The 22,879-nt window shown below is 39.3% G+C and overlaps 1 protein-coding gene across 1 annotated transcript in view; it reads right to left on the reverse strand.

Annotated features, from left to right (window-relative positions):
* The window catches only part of SPPL3 (signal peptide peptidase like 3), a 143,678-nt gene that overhangs the window by 19,106 nt on the left and 101,693 nt on the right, over positions 1-22,879 (reverse strand). The window contains exons 3-6 of the mRNA XM_025402490.1: positions 9,547-9,635; positions 2,751-2,870; positions 1,928-2,006; positions 889-1,001 (exon numbers count right to left, since the gene is read on the reverse strand). Of these exons, the coding sequence (XP_025258275.1) occupies positions 889-1,001; positions 1,928-2,006; positions 2,751-2,870; positions 9,547-9,635 (401 nt within the window). The remainder of the gene's footprint in view (positions 1-888; positions 1,002-1,927; positions 2,007-2,750; positions 2,871-9,546; positions 9,636-22,879) is intronic.

Genomic DNA, 22,879 nt, shown 5'->3' on the forward strand with positions numbered 1-22,879 from the left:
TATGTTGTCCAGACTGGTCTTGGTCTCAAGTGATACTCCTGCCTCAGACTCCCAATGTGCTGGGATTACAGGCATTAGCCACTGGGCCAAGCCTCCATTTATATAAGAAAGCACAGTCGTTGGCTGGGCGCGGTGGCTCAAGCCTGTAATCCCAGCACTTTGGGAGGCCGAGACGGGTGGATCACGAGGTCAGGAGATCGAGACCATCCTGGCTAACACGGTGAAACCCCGTCTCCACTAAAAAAATACAAAAAACTAGCCGGGCGAAGTGGCGGCGCCTGTAGTCCCAGCTACTCGGGAGGCTGAGGCGGGAGAATGGCGTGAACCTGGGAGTCGGAGCTTGCAGTGAGCTGAGATCCGGCCATGGCACTCCAGCCTGGGCAACAGAGCAAGACTCTGTCTCAAAAAAAAAAAAAAAAAAAAAAAGCACAGTCTGCACATTGTACATTAATATTCAAAGAGGCATCATTCATAATAGCCTAAAAAGTGGAAATAATCAGTAAATGAATAAATAAAATTAGTGTATCCATATAATGGAACAGTATTCAGCCATAAAAAGTGCTAATACAGGTTACAGCATAGATGAACCTTGAAAACATGCTAAGTGAAACAAGTCAGACACAAAAGGCCACATAATGTATGATTCCATTTATGGAAAACGTCCAGAATGCAGAAATCCATAGAAACAAAGTAGAGACTAGTGGATACCTGGGGCTGGGGTGGGGTAGTGGGTAAGGGGAACGACTGCTCATTGGTTTTGGCGGGGGTGGGTGTGAAAATGCTCTAAAAGTTGATTGTAGTGACAGCTGTACATCTCTGTGAATATCCTCAAGTATCTATAAAACTCTATAAAGGAAAATTACAATTTGTCGCAAATTAGTCACTTACCATCCATGAGAAGCCAATGGCCAGTGAGAACCCAGATGAGGACGAGCATGACAGACAGAGAGAATGACAGCAACTCAGCAGCAGTGAAACGTCCACAGCAACCAAAGGAAATCCTGGAAAACACACAACGCTTATTGGACAGTGGGCACACTTTATTCAATAACCAAACTCTCCTTTGGTATTTCATGATCAGAGTTCATGATGGCTGGATTAGAATAGCAGACAATACCAAGACAGCTTGAAATCGAAAATACTCAATCCTTTTTTTGAGAAACCTATGGAAAACTCACAGGAATATACTTCTGCACCATCTGAAAATGTCTTTTTGGGACCAATTATCAACAGTGGCATTTAGAAGTTTGAAGTGACAATATCGACCTCTGGAAAAGCTAGTAAGTATGGAGGAAATTATATTCTTATGAGGAAAACAAAATGAAGAAAATGCCAACAATTCAACGCATTTACCAAAGATGGTATTACTATATTTAGAAGATGGTAAATCTTTTTGTTATCACTAATTCCTGGGAACATCAGCTGCCACCAGTGACTGGTTTCCTAAGTGCGTTCAGCATCTCCATTAGCACAGAATTTTGTTTCTGTGCAGCAATGAGTTAAAGTGTGAATACTAGGATTAAATGCAAGTAGGTAGCATACCCAGGCCACCGAAGACCAAAGGCAAAGAAGAATGTTTGAGTTCAACCACTATTCTCATATTTCATCAACTCACAGTAAAGGAATGAAAGCACTGTTTCAAAAGAAAACTGCTCATCTTTCAAAGATCTAAGTAGGAAGCACATTACAATGACTCAGACTTCCTAAGTTTTGTTTGTATTTCCTCTGACATGAGAAGGTACAAAAGGAAGTACTAGCTTCTGGTTTTAAAGATCAAATGTCTCACTTCCCGGGTCTCACTTCCTGGTCTTCTGGCATTTCTGTGCTCCAGCCAATACCAGAAATTGAGACTCCTAATAATGCTATCAAATATGACAGAAAAATATATACAAGTTTATAATTTAAGAGGAAAGTCCCAATTCCTTACTTGTTCTGAGGTGAGCAGGGTCTTGTTAAATACTGGCACATCGGGAGGAGAAGAAAAGCAAAAGCTATCGTTGCAAGAACTAGAGAAAGAAAAGGTATAATTTTTTTAAACAACTGGAAGAAAAATGGCATGACTTATAGAAATTTCATTCCCCAAAACACTAGACAAGTGGATACAGTTAATTGACTAGAGAAGAAAAATATCTTCCTTTAATACTGAACAAAAAACCTCTTCAATAAAAAAAGTACCTGATTTGAAGTAGGGGAAAGCATAGGTAAGTTTTCTAAAAGATAAACAGCAGCAGGCCATGGGATGACCTCCTAACAAGTCTTGTAGCATTTTGCTGATGATTTTTTTTTTTTTTTTTTAACATTTCCATCAATGCTTAGCTTGAAAACACACCAAAGAGCTGACAGTCCAATCACTTTGATTAGCTATCCATGTTTCTACCTGCAAGAACGTGGGTAGAGGCTGACAATGACCTTTATGCCAAGCTCAACCGTCTGGTAAACTACTAGTAATCTAGAAAAGGCGCCACAGCCAAAGCAGAGCAATATTGCTCTGGTGTGATAAAATTCCTGCATTTTCACATCTCCAGCCTTTCTTTGAAATTGTGTGGGCAGGTCTCAACAGATGATGTGGATGAAATGGTTCAAGGAGGAGGTGGGGAAGGGCGGCACGGTTGAGAGGGAAGAGATGAAGCCAAGATTTATGAAGAAAAACTTACATGACATGGTATACAAATCTTAATTTTTGAACAGTGATAAAGGTGAAAAATTTTCCTTTTAGTATGTTAAGACTAGACAGAGAAACTCATATTTACCTGCCGTACATATTGTAAAAACTACTTGAACTGAGTCAAAGAAGAAGAACATTACTAAAAGAGAGACAGATGCTCCAATCGGAAGGAACAGAGCCTGGGTAGAGTCAATTGTTTGGATGCCTGAAAGAGAAAAACAGACAGATTAATAACTTATTATGCAACAGGCACTGTGCCTATGTACTTCATATACATTAACTTGCAAAAATGCAGACAGTTCTAGGGATTATATGTAAAACATGGATTATCCAGGCCCTACCAGTCTTTCTTTCCTAATGAGATTATGAGCTCCTTGTTCTCTTCATGGTGCTTTCATTACAGTAGACGCTCAAGAATATTTGTTGAAGTGAACTACTACCTCTTGGTGTTAACCATCTGGATGACAGGATCCAAACCACCACCAAGAACAAAAAAGAGGTAGTAAAAACCCAGATTAGTCAATTTGAGTAAATCTGTGGTCTTGCACATAGGTTTGGTAAAAGAAGTGGTTTAAACCCATTGACTAAAAGGACTTCTCATCACCTGTGGGTTTAATGTACTCATTTTCACGCTTTCCAATTGTTGCTAATAGTTGAGAACTCACTTGGCTGACAGGGGGAGAGGAAGAGGAGGACAACAAGCCATAGCTGAAAACAGCAAATGAGAAAAATTTTATTTGGCCAGATGTGGTAGCTTAAGCCTGTAATCCCAGGATTTTGGGAGGCTGAAGTGGAAGGATGGCTTGGGACCAGGAGTTCAAGACCAGCCTGGACAACACAGTGAGACCCCCGTATCTATCTATTCAATATTTACAAAAAAAAAAAAAAAAAAATTTATGGGAACATTTTAAGGTACCAGAATAGGAGATGAATGGGGGAAAATAATCTCTTGGGCTAGAGTAGGATTTAGCAAAGGGGTTCTCAAATTCTTGGCTTCCCATTAGTTTTTAAAAAATTACAGGCCGGGCGCGATGGCTCATGCCTGTAATCCTAGCACTTTGGGAGGCCCGAGGCAGGCAGATCACGGGGTCAGGAGATTAAGACCATCCTGTGAATGGTGAAACCCTGTCTCTACTAAAAATACAAAAAATTAGCTGGGCGTGGTGGTGGGTGCCTGTAGTCCCAGCTACTTGGGAGGCTGAGGTGGGAGAATGGCGTGAACCTGGGAGGCGGAGCTTGCAGTGAGCCGAGATCGTGCCACTGCACTCCAGCCTGGATGACAGAGCGAGACTCCGTCTCCAGGAAAAAAAAAAAAAAAAAAAAAGTCCAAACCCAGACAAATTAAATGAAATCATAGGGGTTAGGCCCAGCTAAAAACTCCTCACAAAACTGTATTTTGCATCTAGAATTGAGAACCATTAATAAAGAAAAGTACACAAAAGGAATCAAAGAAATCTTCATATGATTTATAATAATGAAATAATAGAAGAAAAAGGCTGGGTGCAATGGCTCATGCCTGTAATCCCAGTACTTTGAGAGGCTAAGGCAGGAGGATCACTTGAGGCCAGGAGTTCAAGACCAGCCTGGTCAAAATAAGGAGACCCTATCTCTACAGAAAATTAAAAAAAAAAAAAAAAAAAAAATTAGGCATGATATCTTGAGCCTGTAGTTCCAGCTACTTGGAGGCTGAAGTGGGAGGCTCACTTGAGCTCAGGAGTCAAAGGCAAAAAAAAAAAAAAAAGTCTCTTCATTATATTAAGGCTACAAATAAAATATGTAACCAGGATAAACATAGCAAGACACAAAGGGTTGCAATGATCAACAAAATTTCTCTTAGGTATTTAAATTTGCCTGTCCCCAAAAGAGCTATTTAGGGTTTTTGATTAACTATATCTATAAAACAAAATTGCTTTTCAGGGACTAGGTAGATGAGTGAAGTAATTCACTTAGGAATAGGGCAGTTCAATTTAGGAAAAGTCAACTATGTGCCATGACAAACACAAATTATCTTGGAAGCAGTCTGTCCTCACTCTAGTCAAATCCATCCAGTTTGGCCCATGGATCACTTTGGGAAGTGTATCCATTAGACAAAACTCTATGAAATCTCTAACTACATTTTACCTAAATAGTTTTTAAATGTAAGTGCTCTACAGTAGTTCAAAGAACTGCTAGAGGAAGATACAGACTTTCAGTGCCTTTCACTACATAAAATAATGGTTTCTCAAATAAATAACTGTTTATCATAGCAACAAAGCATCGTACAGTCTACAGATCATACTGGTTCAAAGTATGATCAGAAAATTAAATGACTAGCTACAATAAAGCCTGCAGTGGTGAGGTATCTAAGAGATGCATTTGTTTATAATAAAGCTAAATTTTAAAAGTTCAGTCTGCAATTAAATGCAAAATTGAATACAAAGGACCTTTCTGGAATATTAGAATGCAGATTTTTTTTTTTTTTAAACCACAGATTTTTGAACCAGGAGGCAATGTCACAGGGCAAGCAAAGTGCCTTTAGTTCCTGACAATATGCTACCTAAAACAATGTCCATGACTTCAGTACTGCATCTCCTAAAGTTCTGGAGATAAAGGTCTTGAAGGGGAAGGAGGTAATTAATTAGAAATTTTAGCCAAACTCCAGTGACCTAAAAACAAAGCAAAATTGAGCAAAGCAAAAACAGAGTAGCCACAATTGGGAGGACATACGCAAGTGCAGCTGCATTATCTTTAAGGCAAAAATCAACATAGGAAATAGGCTTGGTAATGGAATTAAAAATTTTGTACAGTAACATTATTTTTAACATTCAATGAACATGGCTATAGGCTAAATGCATGTCTGGTATGGAATAGACACTGAGCAATAAACCAGTAACTGTTAAGAAAATTACTGACTTTGCACCTCCCTGTAAGAAGGATGCTTTTGACTATTTGCTGAACACTTATTATATATATAGTAAGCAGCAGGAGGGATTAAAAGAAAGTCATTTCCAGATCTCATGAAGTTTACAATCTAAGCAGGGAGATTAAAATGTGTATCTCTACTAAAGATGAGAATCCCAACTATAAATCTCCATCAATCTCTATAACTCAAATAAATTATAACTGCAGTTTAGTAAAAGACTTGAAGATGTCAGATAATTGGGCAGGGGTGTTCATGGCTTCTTTTTAAAATTACACTTAATACTACTTAAATGATGTGCCACTGGAAAATAAGTTTCTATATTGGCTTCTTGGGGGCAGATACAGAAGTCAGAACAAGGTCAGGGGAAAACAGAGGACCTGGAGGGAACTCCTGCCCTCCACCCCCATTCCTGTCACTTTCTTTCTAACCTTTTTTATTGTGAAGCATCACACACAGAAAAGCACAAAAATGTAGAGTTCAGTGAATTATTACATATTTAATATAATTCAAGAAAGGAAACAAACCCTAGAAATCTTCCTTTGTGTCCCTCTCAATCACTACTCTCTCTCTCTCTCTCTCTCTCTCTCTCTCTCTCATTCTCCTGAAGGGAACTGCTATCCTGAATTATGACACATGTTTTCCACCCAAGCATGCAATTCCTTAAATACTATTTTGCTTGTTTCCTAAATTTTATATACACTGAGTTATGTAGTTAATTTTTTGTGTCTGGCTTCTTTCACTCAATGTTATTTGTGAGAATCATCCATGCTGTTTTATGTAGCTATAGAAGTTCACTTGTTTTCACTGTATGAATACAGTAAAATTTATTTATCCATTCTATGGCTGACATTTGGATTGTTTCCAATTTTTTGGTTATTACAAATAATGCTGCTCTAGGCACTCTTGCACATGACTTGACGCACATGTGATTGTATTTGTTGCATATATAACTAGGAGTGACACTGCGGGTTCCAAGAGTGTTTACATTGTCACCTTTAGTAGGTAACATCAAACTGCCTTCCAAAGTGACCATACTAACGCATGCTCTCCAATAACGCGAGAGGGTTCTTTGTTGTTGCTGTGCATCCTCATCGACACTGGGAATAGTCAAGGTTTTTAATTTTAGCTATTCTGGTGGTGGGCACGTAGTGTTCTTTCATTACTGTCTTCACTTTTTCACTTTTACTTTTCTGCTTTCTAATGAGTTGAGTGCCATAGTTCCTGGCAGCCCTGATCAACTTTTTGTCTTACTTCCATGTGTTTCGAGTTGCCCAGATAGGTGGAACATTATTATAATCCGAAGTAATAATTACCCAGTCTTTTGGTCAAATAACCTAGGGCACCCTGCAGGGAGAAACATTCAATTACAAAGAGATTTCTCCATTTTTAAGTTCTGTTTTTTTGGGGCATGAGTCACATGGCCCATCTAACCCTCTGTCGAGTCTCACTTAATGCTTCTCCTTCTTCTAGCTCCTATTATAATTAAGGACAGTAGAATCATTTCTGACATATTCAAAGCATGTAATCATAGAGTAACCCTTCACCCCTATACCCCACCAATGATGCTGGCTACACCTACAACTTTTCCTACTCTCCTGTCTCTACAAATTCCTTGTTTCTTATTATTTTGGGAGTTGGCAGCTACAGTCTTTTAAAAACATCTATCTCATTACTGTCTCCTTCTATCAGTCTGAAACACTCTTGACAAAAATCTTAACAGTAAATTTATACTTTCTTTTTCTTAAAACCTTCTCCCCAATTGTTCTACACTGTTAATCATTCAGGACTTCCATCCCCTTAGCAACTACAAACTCTCTGTTTCTCTGTCCATCTTTCTATTATTTATTTGATGCTTGATAAATGCAGCCTGTTTTCCATGCCATCCTTTCGATCTGTAATAATATTATATTCCATAATCAAGTACTGGTCGGCCATCTTTGTAATGGCTTCTTCATTATGTTCTTCTTTGAGGAAGTGAATTTTGCATTCTATGGTAATCTGTCCTTATCCCATTGGTATCCACTGCTCAGAGCAGGCACTGAAGAAATGTTGTCAAGGATAATTTAATACAACATAGCTGGCAGAGTTAAGAAAAAGACCATTTAGGCTGGGTGCACGTTAGGAGGCCAAGGTAGGCGGATCATTTGAGATCAGGAGTTCAAGACCAGCCTGGCTAACACTGCGAAACCCCATCTCTACTAAAAATACAAAAATTAGCCAGGCATGGTGGCAGGCGCCTGTAATCCCAGCTACTCGGGGGCTGAGGCTGGAGAATTGCTTGAACTCAGGTGGCAGAGGTTGCAGTGAGCTGAGATTGCGTCGTTGCACTCCAGCCTGAATGACAGAGCAAGACTCCATCTTAAAAAAAAAAAAAAAAGGAGCTATATTACCCCGTAACTTCTTTCCAGTGTAGACTGATACAACCACTTCTTGTTTTTGGGATTAAACTTAGACGTAATAATACAGGTAGATTTTCTGTGATGCAACGTACAGCAGATTTATAATCTGGTTTAAGAACATCACTTGCATATGTGCTATATAATACGGGACTTTTAAAAAGAGTTTCAGGAGTATAAAGTGATTTGGCTTAACATGTTCATAGAAGGTAAGCTGCTATGTAATAATTTAATCTAAAAATCAGATTTTGCACCGGGTTTTATGTGGTTCCTAGCACTGGTAATAACTACTGGTATGGAATTTTATATCATACAAGGATCCATGTCATAAATTTAAGAAAAGACTCATTATATTTAAATGATTCTACTTACCATCTTTATCATGCCCACTTTGGCACTGCCAGGGACAATGAAACACATGTGACTCGGCCTGTGCCCGGTGAAAACTGGGCAAATACAACTTGGTTGACAGTGCACTATAGTAACTACAGAAACTAAGATACATAATAAATGATCTCTTTTCAATTTAACATCCATGGTCCTCCAATCAATATTTGATCTACCTTTTTATTAGATCTCTAGCATTTCCTCTCTCTTAGGTGGCGCCCTTACCCTGTCCTACGGGTCGTGATCTCTGTGCCTGTTATTATATGCTCCCCTAACCTGAAAAGACGACTTCTCCACCTATCCACATTCACTAAGTCAAACCCACCTTCTGTTGTAAAGAAACCTTATCTGACCCGTTGCTGCTCACCTGACTTGCCCATCTCTTTATTCTCCTTCTACATGGATGTCAAAATAATTTCATCTGTAGAGCTTCCTCTGATAACAGCTGTATGTGGGGGATTCTGAGGCTATGGTAAGGGTCACTGAAAAAAGGTACTTGCCCCATATATAGGAAGTGAAGAGGTATTTGCCATCTCTATCTTGGCACTTTTTTTTTTTTGAGATGGAGTTTCGCTCTTGTTGCCCATGCTGGAGTGCAATGGCACGATGTCGACTCACTGCAACCTCCGCCTCCCGGATTCAAGCAATTCTCCTGCCTCAGCCTCAGAAGTAGCTGGAATTAGAGGCATGCGCCACCACACCCGGCTGATTTTGTATTTTTGAGACGAGGTTTCTTCATGTTGGTCAGGCTGATCTTGAACTCCCAACCTCAAGTGATCCGCCTGCCTTGGCCTCCCAAAGTGCTGGGATTACAGGCGTGAAACACTGTGCCTGGATATCTTGGCACTTTCTAAAAAACATATTGGCAATAATTTCTCTTATACTTCTGCATCTTTCAAGAGATCTAACAGAATGTCGAGTACATGGCAGATCTCAGTCTCAATATAAATGTATTAATATTATCAAATCAAGTCACTTCAAATTCAAATCTTTCCATAATAAACATCAAACATTTTTATTAATACTATTGAGGTACAATTACATACCATAAAATTCACTCATTTTAAGTATAATTCGATGATTTTTTTATACCAATCATAAATCCTTAAACCCAGTAAATTATTAACTGGAGGTACAGAAATAGCCAAATTAAGAAAACTACATGCACAGAAGTTAATTGACATAAAATATCTTACTATTATTGGTGCTGTTGCCATTGAAAGACCCAGAAGAACTATTACTGTCTTTCTCCTTATCTTGATTTTCAAAGTCCATATTAAGGGACCTGTGGAAAAAAATTTTGTAGTTAAGTTGGTTTTGCTTACAAAAGAAGCAGGTCACAAAAGTCATAATATGACAATATTTTTAAATGCCAAGGAATTAGGAAAGAAAAGAAGGTCTCTTTTGAACAACTCTGAAAAATAGCTCTTGACACATTTTAAAAAACAATCTTCAGTCCTTCCAATGTGTCAGTTCAAGAGTTTTCCTGACTGCAGATGAAAGCATTCCAAGGCAGCTGAACCTTCCACTCCTATCTCTGAGCATATAATATCCTTAACTACTTACTTATGATAAAAACCTAGAAGGAGAAATGTCAAAGGGCAAGCACATTTTGAGACTTTTACATACCACACAACTGTCTGCAAAAAGGCTGCATCAATTTACTCTCTCATCAGCGTATGAGAGCCCTCATTTCCCTATACCCTGTCAGCTGCAATTCAACAACAAAACAAATTTGAGCTGTTCTAGGTACTGGAGGGACAATAAATAGCAAACACATGACTGGATCTTATATTCAAGGGGGGAGACATAATAGACCAGAAAAATAAGTTCAATACATAGTGTGTTAATGGCAGGTGCTAAGGAGGAAAAGTAGGAAATGCAGGACTTAGGGTTTGAAATTTTAGACAGGATGGACAGGAAGGCCTCAGTGACAATGACTTCAGAGTCGAGACCTGAAGGAAGTAGTCACTGTCAATCTGGGGAACTAAAAATGGCATGTCACATTGTTCCTTAACCAGTGAACAATGTTGTGTACAAAAGCTTGCTCATTTATTTCTTTTTTTTGTGAACTATCTATCCAAGTCCTTAGCTAATTTTCCACTAGTGTTTTCCTGTAAAGAAGGGGTTTGTGGGCCGGGCGCAGTGGCTCATGCCTCTAATCCCACCACTTTGGGAGCCTGAGGTGGGTGGATCACAAGTTCAGAAGATAGAGACCATCCTGGCCAACATGGTGAAACCCTGTCTCTACTAAAAATACATAAATTAGCTGGGCATGGTGGTGCACGCCTGTAGTTCCAGCTACTTGGGAGGCTGAGGCAGAATTGCTGGACCCTGGAAGGCAGAGGTTGCAGTGAGCCGAGATTGTGCCACTGCACTCTAGCCTGGCGACAGAGGGAGACTCTGTCTCAAAAAAAAGGCGGGGGAGGGGTTGTGTTTGTTTGTCCAAAAGAACTTTCTGTTATGATGGTCTTTATCTGCACTGACAAGTGCTGTGGACATTAGCCACATTATGTGCTCACTGAAATGTGGCTGGTAGGACAGAGGAACTGACTTCTAAAACTACACAACTTTTAGATAAAAACACATGGTCAAGCTTTGTGACCTTGGATTTGGAGTGGATTCTTAGATATGATGCCAAAAACACGAGTAAAAAACAGAGAAAAACTTAAAAACTTATGTGCTTCAAAGGATACTATCAAAAAAGTCAAAAGACAACCCATAGGATGGGAGAAAATCTTTGCAAATCATATATCTGATAAGGGACTTGTGTCTAGGATATATAAAGAACTCTTACACCTCAATAATAAGAAGGACAACCTGATTTTAAAATGAACAAAGGATCTGAAGAGACATTTCTTCAAAGAAGACACACAAATAGCCAATGAGGCCATGAAAAGATGTTCAACACCGTCAGTCATCAGGGAAATACAAATCAAAACCATGAGAAACTGGCTGGGAGCAGTGTGCTCATCATGCCTGGAATCCCAGCACTTTGCGGCTGAGGCAAGAAGAGGATCACTTGAGACCCCTGTGGGCAACACAGTGAGACCTTCTCTCTATAAAAAATAAAAGAATTAGCTGGGTGTGGTGGCATGTGCCTACAGTCTCAGCTACTCAGGATGCTGAGGTAGGAGATCACTCGAGCCCAGGAGGTGAAGGCTGATGGCGGCACTGCACTCCAGCCTGAGCAACAAAGTGAGACACTGTCTCCTGAAAACAAAACAAAACAAAACAAAAAAACTACCATGAGAAACCACTTCCCACATAGCAAGATGGCTATAGTAAAAAAGTCAGATAACTAACTGTTGGCAAGGACACAAGGATGTAAAACTGGAACCTTCATACACTACTAGTGGGAACGTGAACTGGTGGAGATACTCTGGAAAACAGAATCTAATCACGTTGACACCCTGACCTAAGAATTCCAATCTCCAGAACTCTGAAAAAACACATTTGTTGTTTAAGCCCCAGTCTATGGGTATTTCATGGCAGCCTGGGCTAATGCAGATCAGATTTCATACTTGAATCCTTTTACATGTATTGACATTTGTTTCAAGTCCCCATATATGGTCTGTATTAGTAAATATTCCACATACACTTGAGAACAGCATGTGTTCTGTTGTTGGATGAAATGTTCTATAAATGCCAATTAGGTCAAATTGATTAAGAGTATTGTTGAAATCCACTGTATCTTTGATTTTCTGCCCACTTATTCTATCAATTATTGAGAGTGGTACCGAAATCTTCAGCTATATTTGTGGATTTCTCCTTGGAGTTCTCTCAGTTTTTGCTTCATGTATTTTGAAGATCTTTTATTAGATACATAAACATTTATGATTGTTATATTCTCTTTCTTAATTGACCCTTTTGTCATTACCAAATAACCTTTTTGTCTGTGGCAGTATTCTTTACTCTGAAAGCTGCTTTGTCTTATATTAATACAGCCATTCCAGCTTTCTGTAGATGAGTATAAGCAGTGTGTATCTTTTCCCAACCTTTTACTTAAAAAAAAATTTTTTTTTTAAATTTTAACCACTAGACAACAGGGATTAACCTTTTTTGGCTTTATATTTATAGTGTGCTTCTTGTAAGCAGCATATATTTGGGTCTTGCTTTTTTATTCAATCTCACAACTGCTGTTTTACTTATTTTTACTTTTTTTAGACAGAGTCTCACTCTGTCACCCAGGCTGGAGTGCAATGGCATGGTCTTGGCTCACTGCAAGCTCCGCCTCCCGGGTTCAAGCAATTCTCCTGCCTCAGCCTCCCAAGTAGCTGGGACTACAGGCGCATGCCACCATAACCCACTAATTTTTATATTTTTAGTAGAGACGGGGTCTCACTATGTTCGCCAGGCTGGTCTTGAACTCCTGACCTCATGATTCGCCTGCCTTGGCCTCCCAAAGTGCTGGGATTAGAGGTGTGAGCCACCACACCTGGACAACTGCTGTTTTAAAGAGGTGTGTAGACCAATTTCATTGAATGTGATTAGTGATACAATTAGGTTTGAGACTATCATTTTAAAACCTCAAAATAGTTTGAGACTATTTGTTTCCTACTTGTCTTATTTCCCCTTAACCTGACTTCGTTTGGATTAATATAGTATTTTTTATGATCCAATTTGATCTCCTTTGTTGTCCTATGAGCTGTAACTCTTTGCTTTTTAATTTTAGTGGCTGCTGTAGAGTTTATAGTATACATCTTTGACACAGTCTACCTTCCAGTTACAATGTAACATTCATGTATAGTATAAACAGCTTACAATAGTTTATATTTCCTTCCCTCAACCTTTGTGCTACTGTGGCCATGCATTTAACTCTTACATGTTATCTTATAAACCTCACAATATATTATTTTTATGTCATCAATTTTCATTCATTCATTCATTCATTCATTGTCTCACTATGTTGCCCAGGCTGGTCTCAAACATCTGGGCTTGAGCAATCAATCCTGTTTCAACCTGCCAAGTAGCTGGAATTACAGGCACATACCACTGTGCCCAGCTCCAGTCAATTATCTTTTACACAGCTGTAAATAAGACAAAAACTTTTATTGATGCATTTTCATTTCTGGTGATCTTAACTCCCTTGGGTAAATACAGATTGACCGCTGGTACCATTTTCGCTCTGCTCAAAAGACTTCCTTTAACATTTTTTTAGTGTAAGACGGCTGGTGATGTGATGAATTCTTTCAGGTAGTGTATGGTGTGTCAGAAAACATCTTCACTTTGCCTTCATTTTTAAAAGATATTTTAGCTATAGAATTTTAGTGAGTTTTTTCTTCCTGTACTTTAAAGCTACTGTTAACACTGACTTTTCACTTGTATTTTCAAATCTGACATCATCCTCATCTTTTCTCCTCTATACCTAACACGCTTTTTTGCCCCCTCTGGCTGCCTTGAGGATTTTCTTTCACAGCTCATTTTGAGCTACTGATTATGTATCTTGGTGTAGTTTTCTTCATGTTTTTTGTGCTTGGGGTTCATTAAGCTTTCTGAATCTGCAGATTATAGTTATCATCAAATTTAGAAAAAACCTGGCCATTATTTCTTCATGTATTATTCTGTCCCTCCCTTTCTTCTCCTCCTTCAGGGACTCAATTACCCATATAGTAGGCCACTGGAGGTTTCTCTCTAATGTTCAATGATATCTCCATTATGCTCCTTTCATGTTTAAAAAATTATTCTTTTCTGTACTTCATTTTGGATAATTTCTACTGCTGTGCCTTCAAGTTCACTAATCTTTTCTTCTGCAATGTCTAATTGCTGTTATTCCCATCCAGTGTATTTTTCATCTCAGACATTGTTGTCTTGATTTCTGAAAGTTTGATTTGGTTCTTCTTTATAATTTCCACGTATTGGCCAGGCGCAGTGGTTCATGACTGTAATCCCAGCACTTTGGGAGGCTGAGGTGGGTGGATCTCTCAAGGCCAGGAGTTCGAAACCAGCCTGGCCAACATGGTGAAACCCCATCTCTAGTGAAAATACAAAAATTAGCCAGGCGTGGTGGCACGCACCTGTAGTCCCAGCTACTTGGGAGGCCGGAGAATCGCTTGAACCCAGGAGGTGGAGGTTGCAGTGAGATCACGCCACTGCACTCCAGCCTGGATGACAGAGCAACTCTGTCTCAAAAAATAAAATAAAAATAACCTCCATGTATCTAACTTTTTGTATATATGGAATACCAGTATATCTGTTTTGATGTTATGCTAACATCTGTGTCAGTTCTGGGTCAGTTTTGATTGACGGATTATTTTCCTTATCCTGGGTCATGTTTTCCTTCTTTTTTGCCTGTCTGATCATCTCTGCATGCATGCTAGGCATTGTGAATTTCACCTTATCTAAATATTTTTTACTCCTATTAATTTTGAGCTTTGATCAGGGATGCTGTTAGATACCTGGCTTTAATTGATTTTTGTTTCCATGATTTGTTAGGTGGGTCTGAAGCAGTGCTCAGTCTAGGGTAATTATTCTCTATCACTGAGGCAAGATCTCAGTACTCTACCCAATGCCAAATGAATTGTAAGTTTTTCCAATCAGGCTTCTGGAAACAGGTACTCTCCCTTCTAATCCTTTCACATTATTCTTTCCTCCACCTTAGGTCATTTCCACATATGCATATACTAATTAATACTGTGATGAGGCTGAGTGCAGTGGTTCATGCCTGTAATCCCAGCACTTTGAGAGGCCGAGGCGGGCAAATCACGAGGTCAGGAGTTCGAGACCAGCCTGGCCAACATGGTAAAACCCTGTCTCTACTAAAAATACAAAAATTAGCCAGGCGTGATGGTGGGTACCTGTAATCCTAGCTACTCGGGAGGCTGAGGCAGGAGAACTGCTTGAACCTGGGAGGCGGAGGTTGCAGTGAGGCAAGATTGTGCCACTGCACTCCAGCCTGGGTGACACAGTGAGACTCCAACTCAAAACAAACAAACAAACAACAAACAAAAAAACTGTGATGAATGTTCAAGGAGTCTGTGTAGATCTCTGTGTTTTCTCATTTTGCAGCTCACTTTTCTTTTGTACTCTGTTCTATTACCTCTAGCTGCCTCTAGCCATCTCTTGGACTCTCAGTTCCCTCTCTTCAACTTAGGAAATCTTTCTCTCTGCACCATGACTGGAAACTATCTTAAGACAGTATGATGGGAAAACTATTCCTCAGCTCTCAGGAATACTGTCCTTTGCTGTCTGATGAAAAATATCTTGAAAACTGCTGTGTCATGAGGTTTACATGTTTTTTATTGTTTTTAAAGTTGCTTCAGGTGGGATGGTAATTCAGTCTCTGTTCCTCTATCTTGGCTGGAAGTACAAGTGGCTCTAGGTAGTTCTTTTAAATAGGTCCTGAACTGGGCAGATTTTTAAGTGAAGGAAAAGGCCTTTTAAAATTTGTTCATGTCTTTAAAAGTCCCTGGGGGTACGAAACATTGATGAATTTTATCCCTTTCTTTAGGAAAGGAGAGGATCCTAGAAGGAAGAGGTAGGTCATAATTCTTCCTGGAAGAAACTTAACCAAACGATTGGGCTCAGGTCACACTGATCATGCTCTTAACTTTGTAGTTTCCCACGTCTATGACTCAAAACTTCTTGCTGGATTCGAAAGACTTGCCCCTCTACTAACAGCCTGACTCTAGCTGCCACTCTTGTTTCCTGTACTTTCAGGCACTGTCTAAAACTCTCTTATCTGTTACTGGTACTGAGGAAGCCTCAATTACAATGGGAGGTCTGGGTAGGATAATCTATGGAGTAGGGACTAGGTTAGTTACATGTCACCCTGTTCTCATATAAATTTGGCCAACGAACTGTTTAACAAACTGTTCCACTGGAGGGCAGCCCCAGTGGGTGACAGTTCCCCAGCAGGACCAAAACACGATGACTTTTAGATGTGGTGGACTCCCTGAAACATGGTTAAGACTCCTTCTGAAATATGGTCAGGGGTCTGACATGTTGGCTTTCCTTTGGGTTTTTTTATTTTTAAAAAGCCTTGGATTTTAGATGATTCATATATAGTATTTGAGACATTATACTTCTCCAGTCATCAGAGGAAGACACATTAGCAGAGATTAAAACATACACTTACTGCTCATACCTCAGTCACCCTTAGAGGAATCGCTATGGCAACTGGCTCCTGAAAAACTTTTTCCTATTGATTTTAATTAGTTCCACAACAAACTAGATGTAATATTTTGCATATATTTCCCCTGCCAAGGCACCTGTGGTAGTTTCTAGTACATGGTTTCACTTCTATGATCTTTTAAGCTTTAATTCATGTTTTCGCACAGCAGAGCTAACAATGTGCAGGGACCTAAACTCTAGGATTGGTGATGCATTTAATGGGAACGTCTCTGCAGTCTCTGCAGTCAATGGAACGTGAAGACTGCTCCTTCCCTGTGGGCATGCTTTGGAAAGAATGTATTAATTTAAACTGAGTTTTTCAAATTCACTTATGAATGGAGTAACAATAACTATACTTGTTATGTTCTGTTTCACAGAATCTGGTGACAGCAGGTTAAATTTGCAGGAATTTTTATCTACATCTCTACTCTTGGGGCTATACAGACTGCCAGCTTCTCTTACTTTTTCTGTTGGCATTATATCACTATTCTGGATTGGAAGGTTGCCAGTCATCTCTTTGGTTTAACCCTAGGCACAGCTGCTACAGAGCCTCTCCCATGAGACTGGATGAGTGAGAATAGGTGCTGAGAACCCCCCGCGGGACAGGATGAAGGGTTATATATACTCTATTTCAATTTGTTATTAATTGAGAACTATTTATAACTCCATCCTGGATGTTTTAAGGCAAGATTTCCCCGTTTTTTCCAATACAGCTGCTCCCTGACTTACGATGGGGTTATATCCCAATGAACCCAGGCAAGCTGAAAATCTCGAGTTCAAAATGCATTTAATATTCATACATCTAACCTACTGAACATCATAGTTCAGCCCAGCCTACCTTAAATGTGCTCAGAACACATACATTAGCGTACAGTTGGGCAAAATCATCTAACACAAAGGCCTGTTTTGTAATATAGTACTGAATATTTCCAGTTACTTACTGAATACTGTACACTGAGAGTGAAAAACAGAATGGTTGTATGTGTACTTGAAGTACAGTTTCTACTGAAATCATACTGCCTTTGTACCATCATAACGTGGAAAAATCTTAAGTCAAACCATCATTAAGTCAAACCATTGGTAAGTTGGGGACCTTCTGCAGCAGAAAGTAGTGGTCAACTTCAAACCAGTTTTAGCTGGTCCATTTTTTTAGCATCTAACTGACAAGAACTGTAGCAGGGGTAGGAAAGCCTTAGGCAGGAATGAGGTACTATCAGATGGTGGGGGAGGGTGGAGGAGTGGTAGGAAGAGCAAGCATTCTTCTTAGTTCTCTGTGTAATCAGAAAACCTTGAATTTCTTGCTGCCTCAAATAAGCTTAGCTAAAATCAAGCCTTGTTTGGTTGTTAGAAGCAGACCATCGGTCACCACTGCACAAAACAGAAATGGGGCTAAATGAATTGGTAGGACCTTACCTATTAGCTCAAGCTGGGAAGATTCATATCTTCCAGTTTTATAAAACAAGATTAAAGGGCCTGGGTTCAGCAGATCCCATGCCACTATGACTAGGGTCTGGTAATGTTACTCACACTGCACAGCTGACAGCAAACTTAAGCTATTTAAATAAAGTCTTTGCAGAAGACTCTGCTTCCAGAGCTATCCAGGACTATTTTCAATTACAGACCTTTAACTTAGCTTATTTGGTAATTTAATAAGTGCATAGACATCAGATTGCTAGGCTGGACCTAGAACAGTTTGTTACATCTTCATAGAAGACTACTCCTCATTCTCTTCCATCCTGACCTGCCTTCACAATCTTGTTATTGCTATACAGTAACATATAATATGATGTTAATATAATGTTATAAATATACACTCCATCCAAATTGTATCCTGGATATTTGCAAGTCTAGGTACTGAAATCAATGTTTACGTTAGGTGTGGTGGCTCATGCCTGTAATCCTAGCACTTTAGAAGGCTGAGGTTGGTGGATCACCTGAGGTTAGAAGTTCGAGACCAGCCTGGCCAACATGGCGAAACCCTGTCTCTACTAAAAATACAAAAGTTAGCTGGGCCTGGTGGCGCACACCTGTAATCCCAGCTACTCAGGAGGCTGAGGCAAGAGAACTGCTTGAACCTGGGAGGTGGAGGTTGCAGTAAGCTGAGATCACACCACTTCACTCCAGCCTGGGCAAAAGAACGAAACTTGGTCTCAAAACAAAAAACAAAAAACAAAACAAAAAAAAGAAACCAATGATTAAATGATCAGCAGGACTTGAGCTATGGCTTTTTCATCAGAGACAACCATTTACCATCACAGAAAAAAATCCATCTAAATTATAGCATATTATATGCTTTTTTTTGGTCTTTTCATCAACTATGACTCAACAGGAAGTAGTTATGGGTCAAGGTGTAAGAGGTAAACAAATGTCCAATTATTGATACTTATATAGAACCTACACTAAGAAAGACAGACTAAGAATCTGGGGAGGAAGAGACAGTCTCGGACTCAGCAGCTGACAGTCCAGAGGGTTAAAGTGATAATAGTTGAGCTTGATTGAGCTCATACCATCAGGCACTATGTTAGGTGCTTTACAGGCAAGGTTTCTTTTGATTCATAGAAAAACTCCATGAGTGGGGTGACCACAAATCCCAACTTATGCCTGCTGCCCTGGCAAAATTATGAAGGAAACAAAAATATTTCACCCAAAAATATACTTCTTTGACATATTTCAGATGGCTTTCACAAGGGCTGGAAATACAAGAATAGCTGAGAGAAGCTGTGTGGGGCAGATTTGCATCTGTAGAGAAAACATACACTGATGCGGCTGAGGCATTTATCTGAGGCCCTACCTTGTCCAGACATAGGAAAGATTAATTGAGAGTCTGACACCTTAGAAGGTCAGAAAGAAACATATTCCATCTATTCTCTCAGGGCTGTGACCTGTGAGGTTTCATCTACATGACAGGACCACCTGTGCTAGCTGGGCCTCCTCTTCTCTCTCCCATAACCTGTCTCACCACCATAACCTGATTTACCACCATAATCTGTCTTGCCACACTCCAAGCCCTCATTCTTTCTGTAACCTCAACGTGGTAAAAAACCATCAGCCATCTGGCCATTTTTTTTGTTTTGAGATCTTATATTTTGTAAGACTTTTGTGCACATTAACAAATCTGTGTGCCTCTTCTATTAATCTGCTATTTGTCAGTTGATTTTTCAGCAAGGATTCAGAGGGCACATAGGAAGTTTTCCCTTGGCCCTGTTACACAACTAATGGGCTCACTGCTTGACGCGCTACATCTTTCCACATCAGTACATATGCTTTTTCCATAAAAACAAACCAAAAAACCTATTTCTCCCCAAGTAAACTTGATCTGGTATCATTTTTAGATGAGCTGCACATATGCTATCTTACTACAGAGAAATATTAAGACCAGGAACCCTTACAGGTGAATGATATGGTTTAGCCTTGAACTGGGTAAGGTCCAGATGGCCACTGACCCTGTCAGCTAATTAGTGTCAGATAGAATGACAACTCATCAACATGCTTCAACTTTCAATTGGGTGTAAGTATAAATTCCAGTTTGGTGTTTTGGTCACTTTGATGTACATTTCACATGAAGTTTATTACAGACACTTTATCAAGAAGTAGGTTAATATTCTGTGAGTGCCTTAATAAGGTTTTAGTGTGGCTGAGGTAGAGATCTGGTTGTATTTGATGTAAATTTGTTTCAGGGTAGAATTCAGTTGCAAAGAACAGAACTTTAGGTAATCAGCTACGGATTAAAAAGGATTTTCTGAGGAAGATTCTAGGCCTGCCCTTGGGAACTTCTACTGCCTGCCTCAGGACAAGGGGAAACATGGGCTTCTATTTAGGTATTGTTAGGTTCCTTGGTTCTGATCATGAGTGCTGTTAAGACAACTAGGTCTGTATTTAGCTGGCAACAGAGTACATTTCTGGGCTGCTGTGTGTGTGTGTGTGTGTGTGTGTGTGCGCGCGTGTGCGTGTATGTGTGTGTGTGTCTGTATTTAGCTGGCAACAGAGTACATTTCTGGGCTGCTGCGTGCGTGCGTGTGTGTGTGTGCGTGTGTGTGTGTAATTTTTTTTGTGTGAGATGCAGTCTCACTCAGTTTGTGGCCCAGGTTGGAGTGCAGTGGTGCAATCTCGGCTCACTGCAACCTTTGCCTCCCAGTTCAAGCGATTCTCCTGCCTCAGCCTCCTGAGTAGCTGGGATTACAGGCATGCACCAACACGTCTGGCTAATTTTTGTATTTTGGGTACAGATAGAGTTTCACCATGTTGGCCAGGCTGGTCTTGAACTCCAGATCTCACATGATCCTCCCACCTTGGCCTCCAAAAGTGCTGGGATTACAGGCGTGAGCCACTGTGCCTGGTCTGCTACCAATATTTATTAACAGATCAACATTCAAGAATAATCAGTTTAAGAATTAACAGCCCGTTCACTTCTCCAGATATCCCAAAATATAACCTTAGATCACACTTAGCAATAAGCTGGTTATCTAAACCATAACATCCTGTTGCCTACTGTGCACCTTCAATTTTGGCAAAACTGCTTTTGCTAAAACACATTTTCATGCAATACCACCAATTTATATTGAAGGTACTATAATTCATTCAACATTTATTTGAATGCCTACTGTGAAATGAATGAAACTTAACGTTATATCCTCTTTACGAAGGTCTTTAGGATAAAAGTCTGTCTGATCTTAAGGCCAAGAACAGTTGCAATTCACCTGAACAACTGGGGTTTTCTGATTGAAGGAAGCTGAGAGAGTTTTACATTCTTTCTTTTTAAAGCTGGCTGCTACAAACCTTATGGTGGTCTTTGTGAACCATTAGTAACAAGGGTGCTGGCATTATGGTATGCATTTTTACATTTCTTTTTTGGCTCTATTTTGTATCCACTCATGCTTTTACTTTTCTTTGGCCCCATTTTAATTTCCCTTGAAGTAACCTGCAAAAGTTAGTACATGCTCTGGAATAGGGCAGTGCAGAGCACAAATAAACAATTGTAGGAAGCAAAATGGAGGTGGGAGCATATCAGTTTATTGAAAGCTATACTTGTTCATCCATTTGCATTCCGATACCTGAGGACACTATGAATACTGGAGGAGAAAAGCAAATGGAAATTTTTACCCTTCATATTTTAAGAATATTTTTTTCTCAGCTCCAGAATGGAGTGAAAATAAGAAAAAAAAATTTAATTTATAAAAAATTTTGAAAAGAATGTGTTTTTTGATAATCCTACTATTGGAAGTGAGTACAATGGTGAGGGGACTCACTGATTCAAGGTAAACACTACATGGTTAAACTTAGGTTAAGTTAAATATGTGTTCCTAGAAAACTTAACAGTGGTTTTATAAATTGAACATTTAATAGTGAATTGATGAAATTCTTAAATATATAAAAAATACTTGTCTACATATGCTGCAATGGACAAAATCATTCCCTACATCATCTAAAAAGTTCAGGCTTCTGTGTATGATGGAATGACAAAAAGGGTAGCTCAAAAGATAAACACATTACACACTACTAGAACATCATGACACTTGTGAACCACAGTGACACTTGTTCTAGTGAACCAGGCCTAACTACAATTATATGCACTTAGAATGAAAGGCATCACAATCCTATCAAGTATAGTTCTTAGTAAAGAACTCAGTATCTCTGCAGGCTTCCTAACCTGATGTCTTCCTAGAGCAGGCTTGGGTATAAGTAAAGAACTCAGTATCTCTGCAGGCTTATTAACCTGATGTTGTCTTCCTAGAGTAAGTTTGGGTATAAGTAAATGAACTGCTCTCACTACCTAAGAAAGCATTGGTAGGTGCTTGCCTTTATAAAAAAGGAAATAGTTACGCTAGAGTTATAAAACAAATGACCAAAACTAACGCAAGAAAATCTAAATAGCCTCTTTTGAACAATGTTAAGACAGAAACTGTTACTAAAGAGGAATATTTTATAAAAGTCAGTAACTCAAGAAATAGATAACAATTATAAACATACAGAAAGTGAAAAGACAAACCCAGAGGCACTTATAAAAAACCCATTTTCACAATAAAGAACGAACTCTCAAAATTCAACAAGAAGAAAATCCAATTTCAAAATGGGCAAAAGAGTTGAAAAGACACCAAAGAAGAAGAGACATAGATGGTAAATGGGCACATGAAAAGATGCTCAACATCAGTATGCATTAAGAAAATGCAAACCAAAATTATAGAGAGATACCACTTCATACCCACCAGAACAGCAGAATAGCTATAATCATAAAGACAGACAATAACAAGTGTTGGTGAAGAAGTGGAGAAATTGGAACCTTCATACATTGCTAGTGGGAATGTAAAACAGCATAGCTGCCTCGGAAAACAGAAGCATTTCTTAAAATGTTAAGACTAAGAATTACCATTAGACTCAGCAATTCTGCTACTAGGTATCTGCTTGAGGGCAATAAATGTT

The sequence above is a fragment of the Theropithecus gelada genome, chromosome 11 (assembly GCF_003255815.1).
Source record: "Theropithecus gelada isolate Dixy chromosome 11, Tgel_1.0, whole genome shotgun sequence".
NCBI lineage: Eukaryota > Metazoa > Chordata > Mammalia > Primates > Cercopithecidae > Theropithecus > Theropithecus gelada.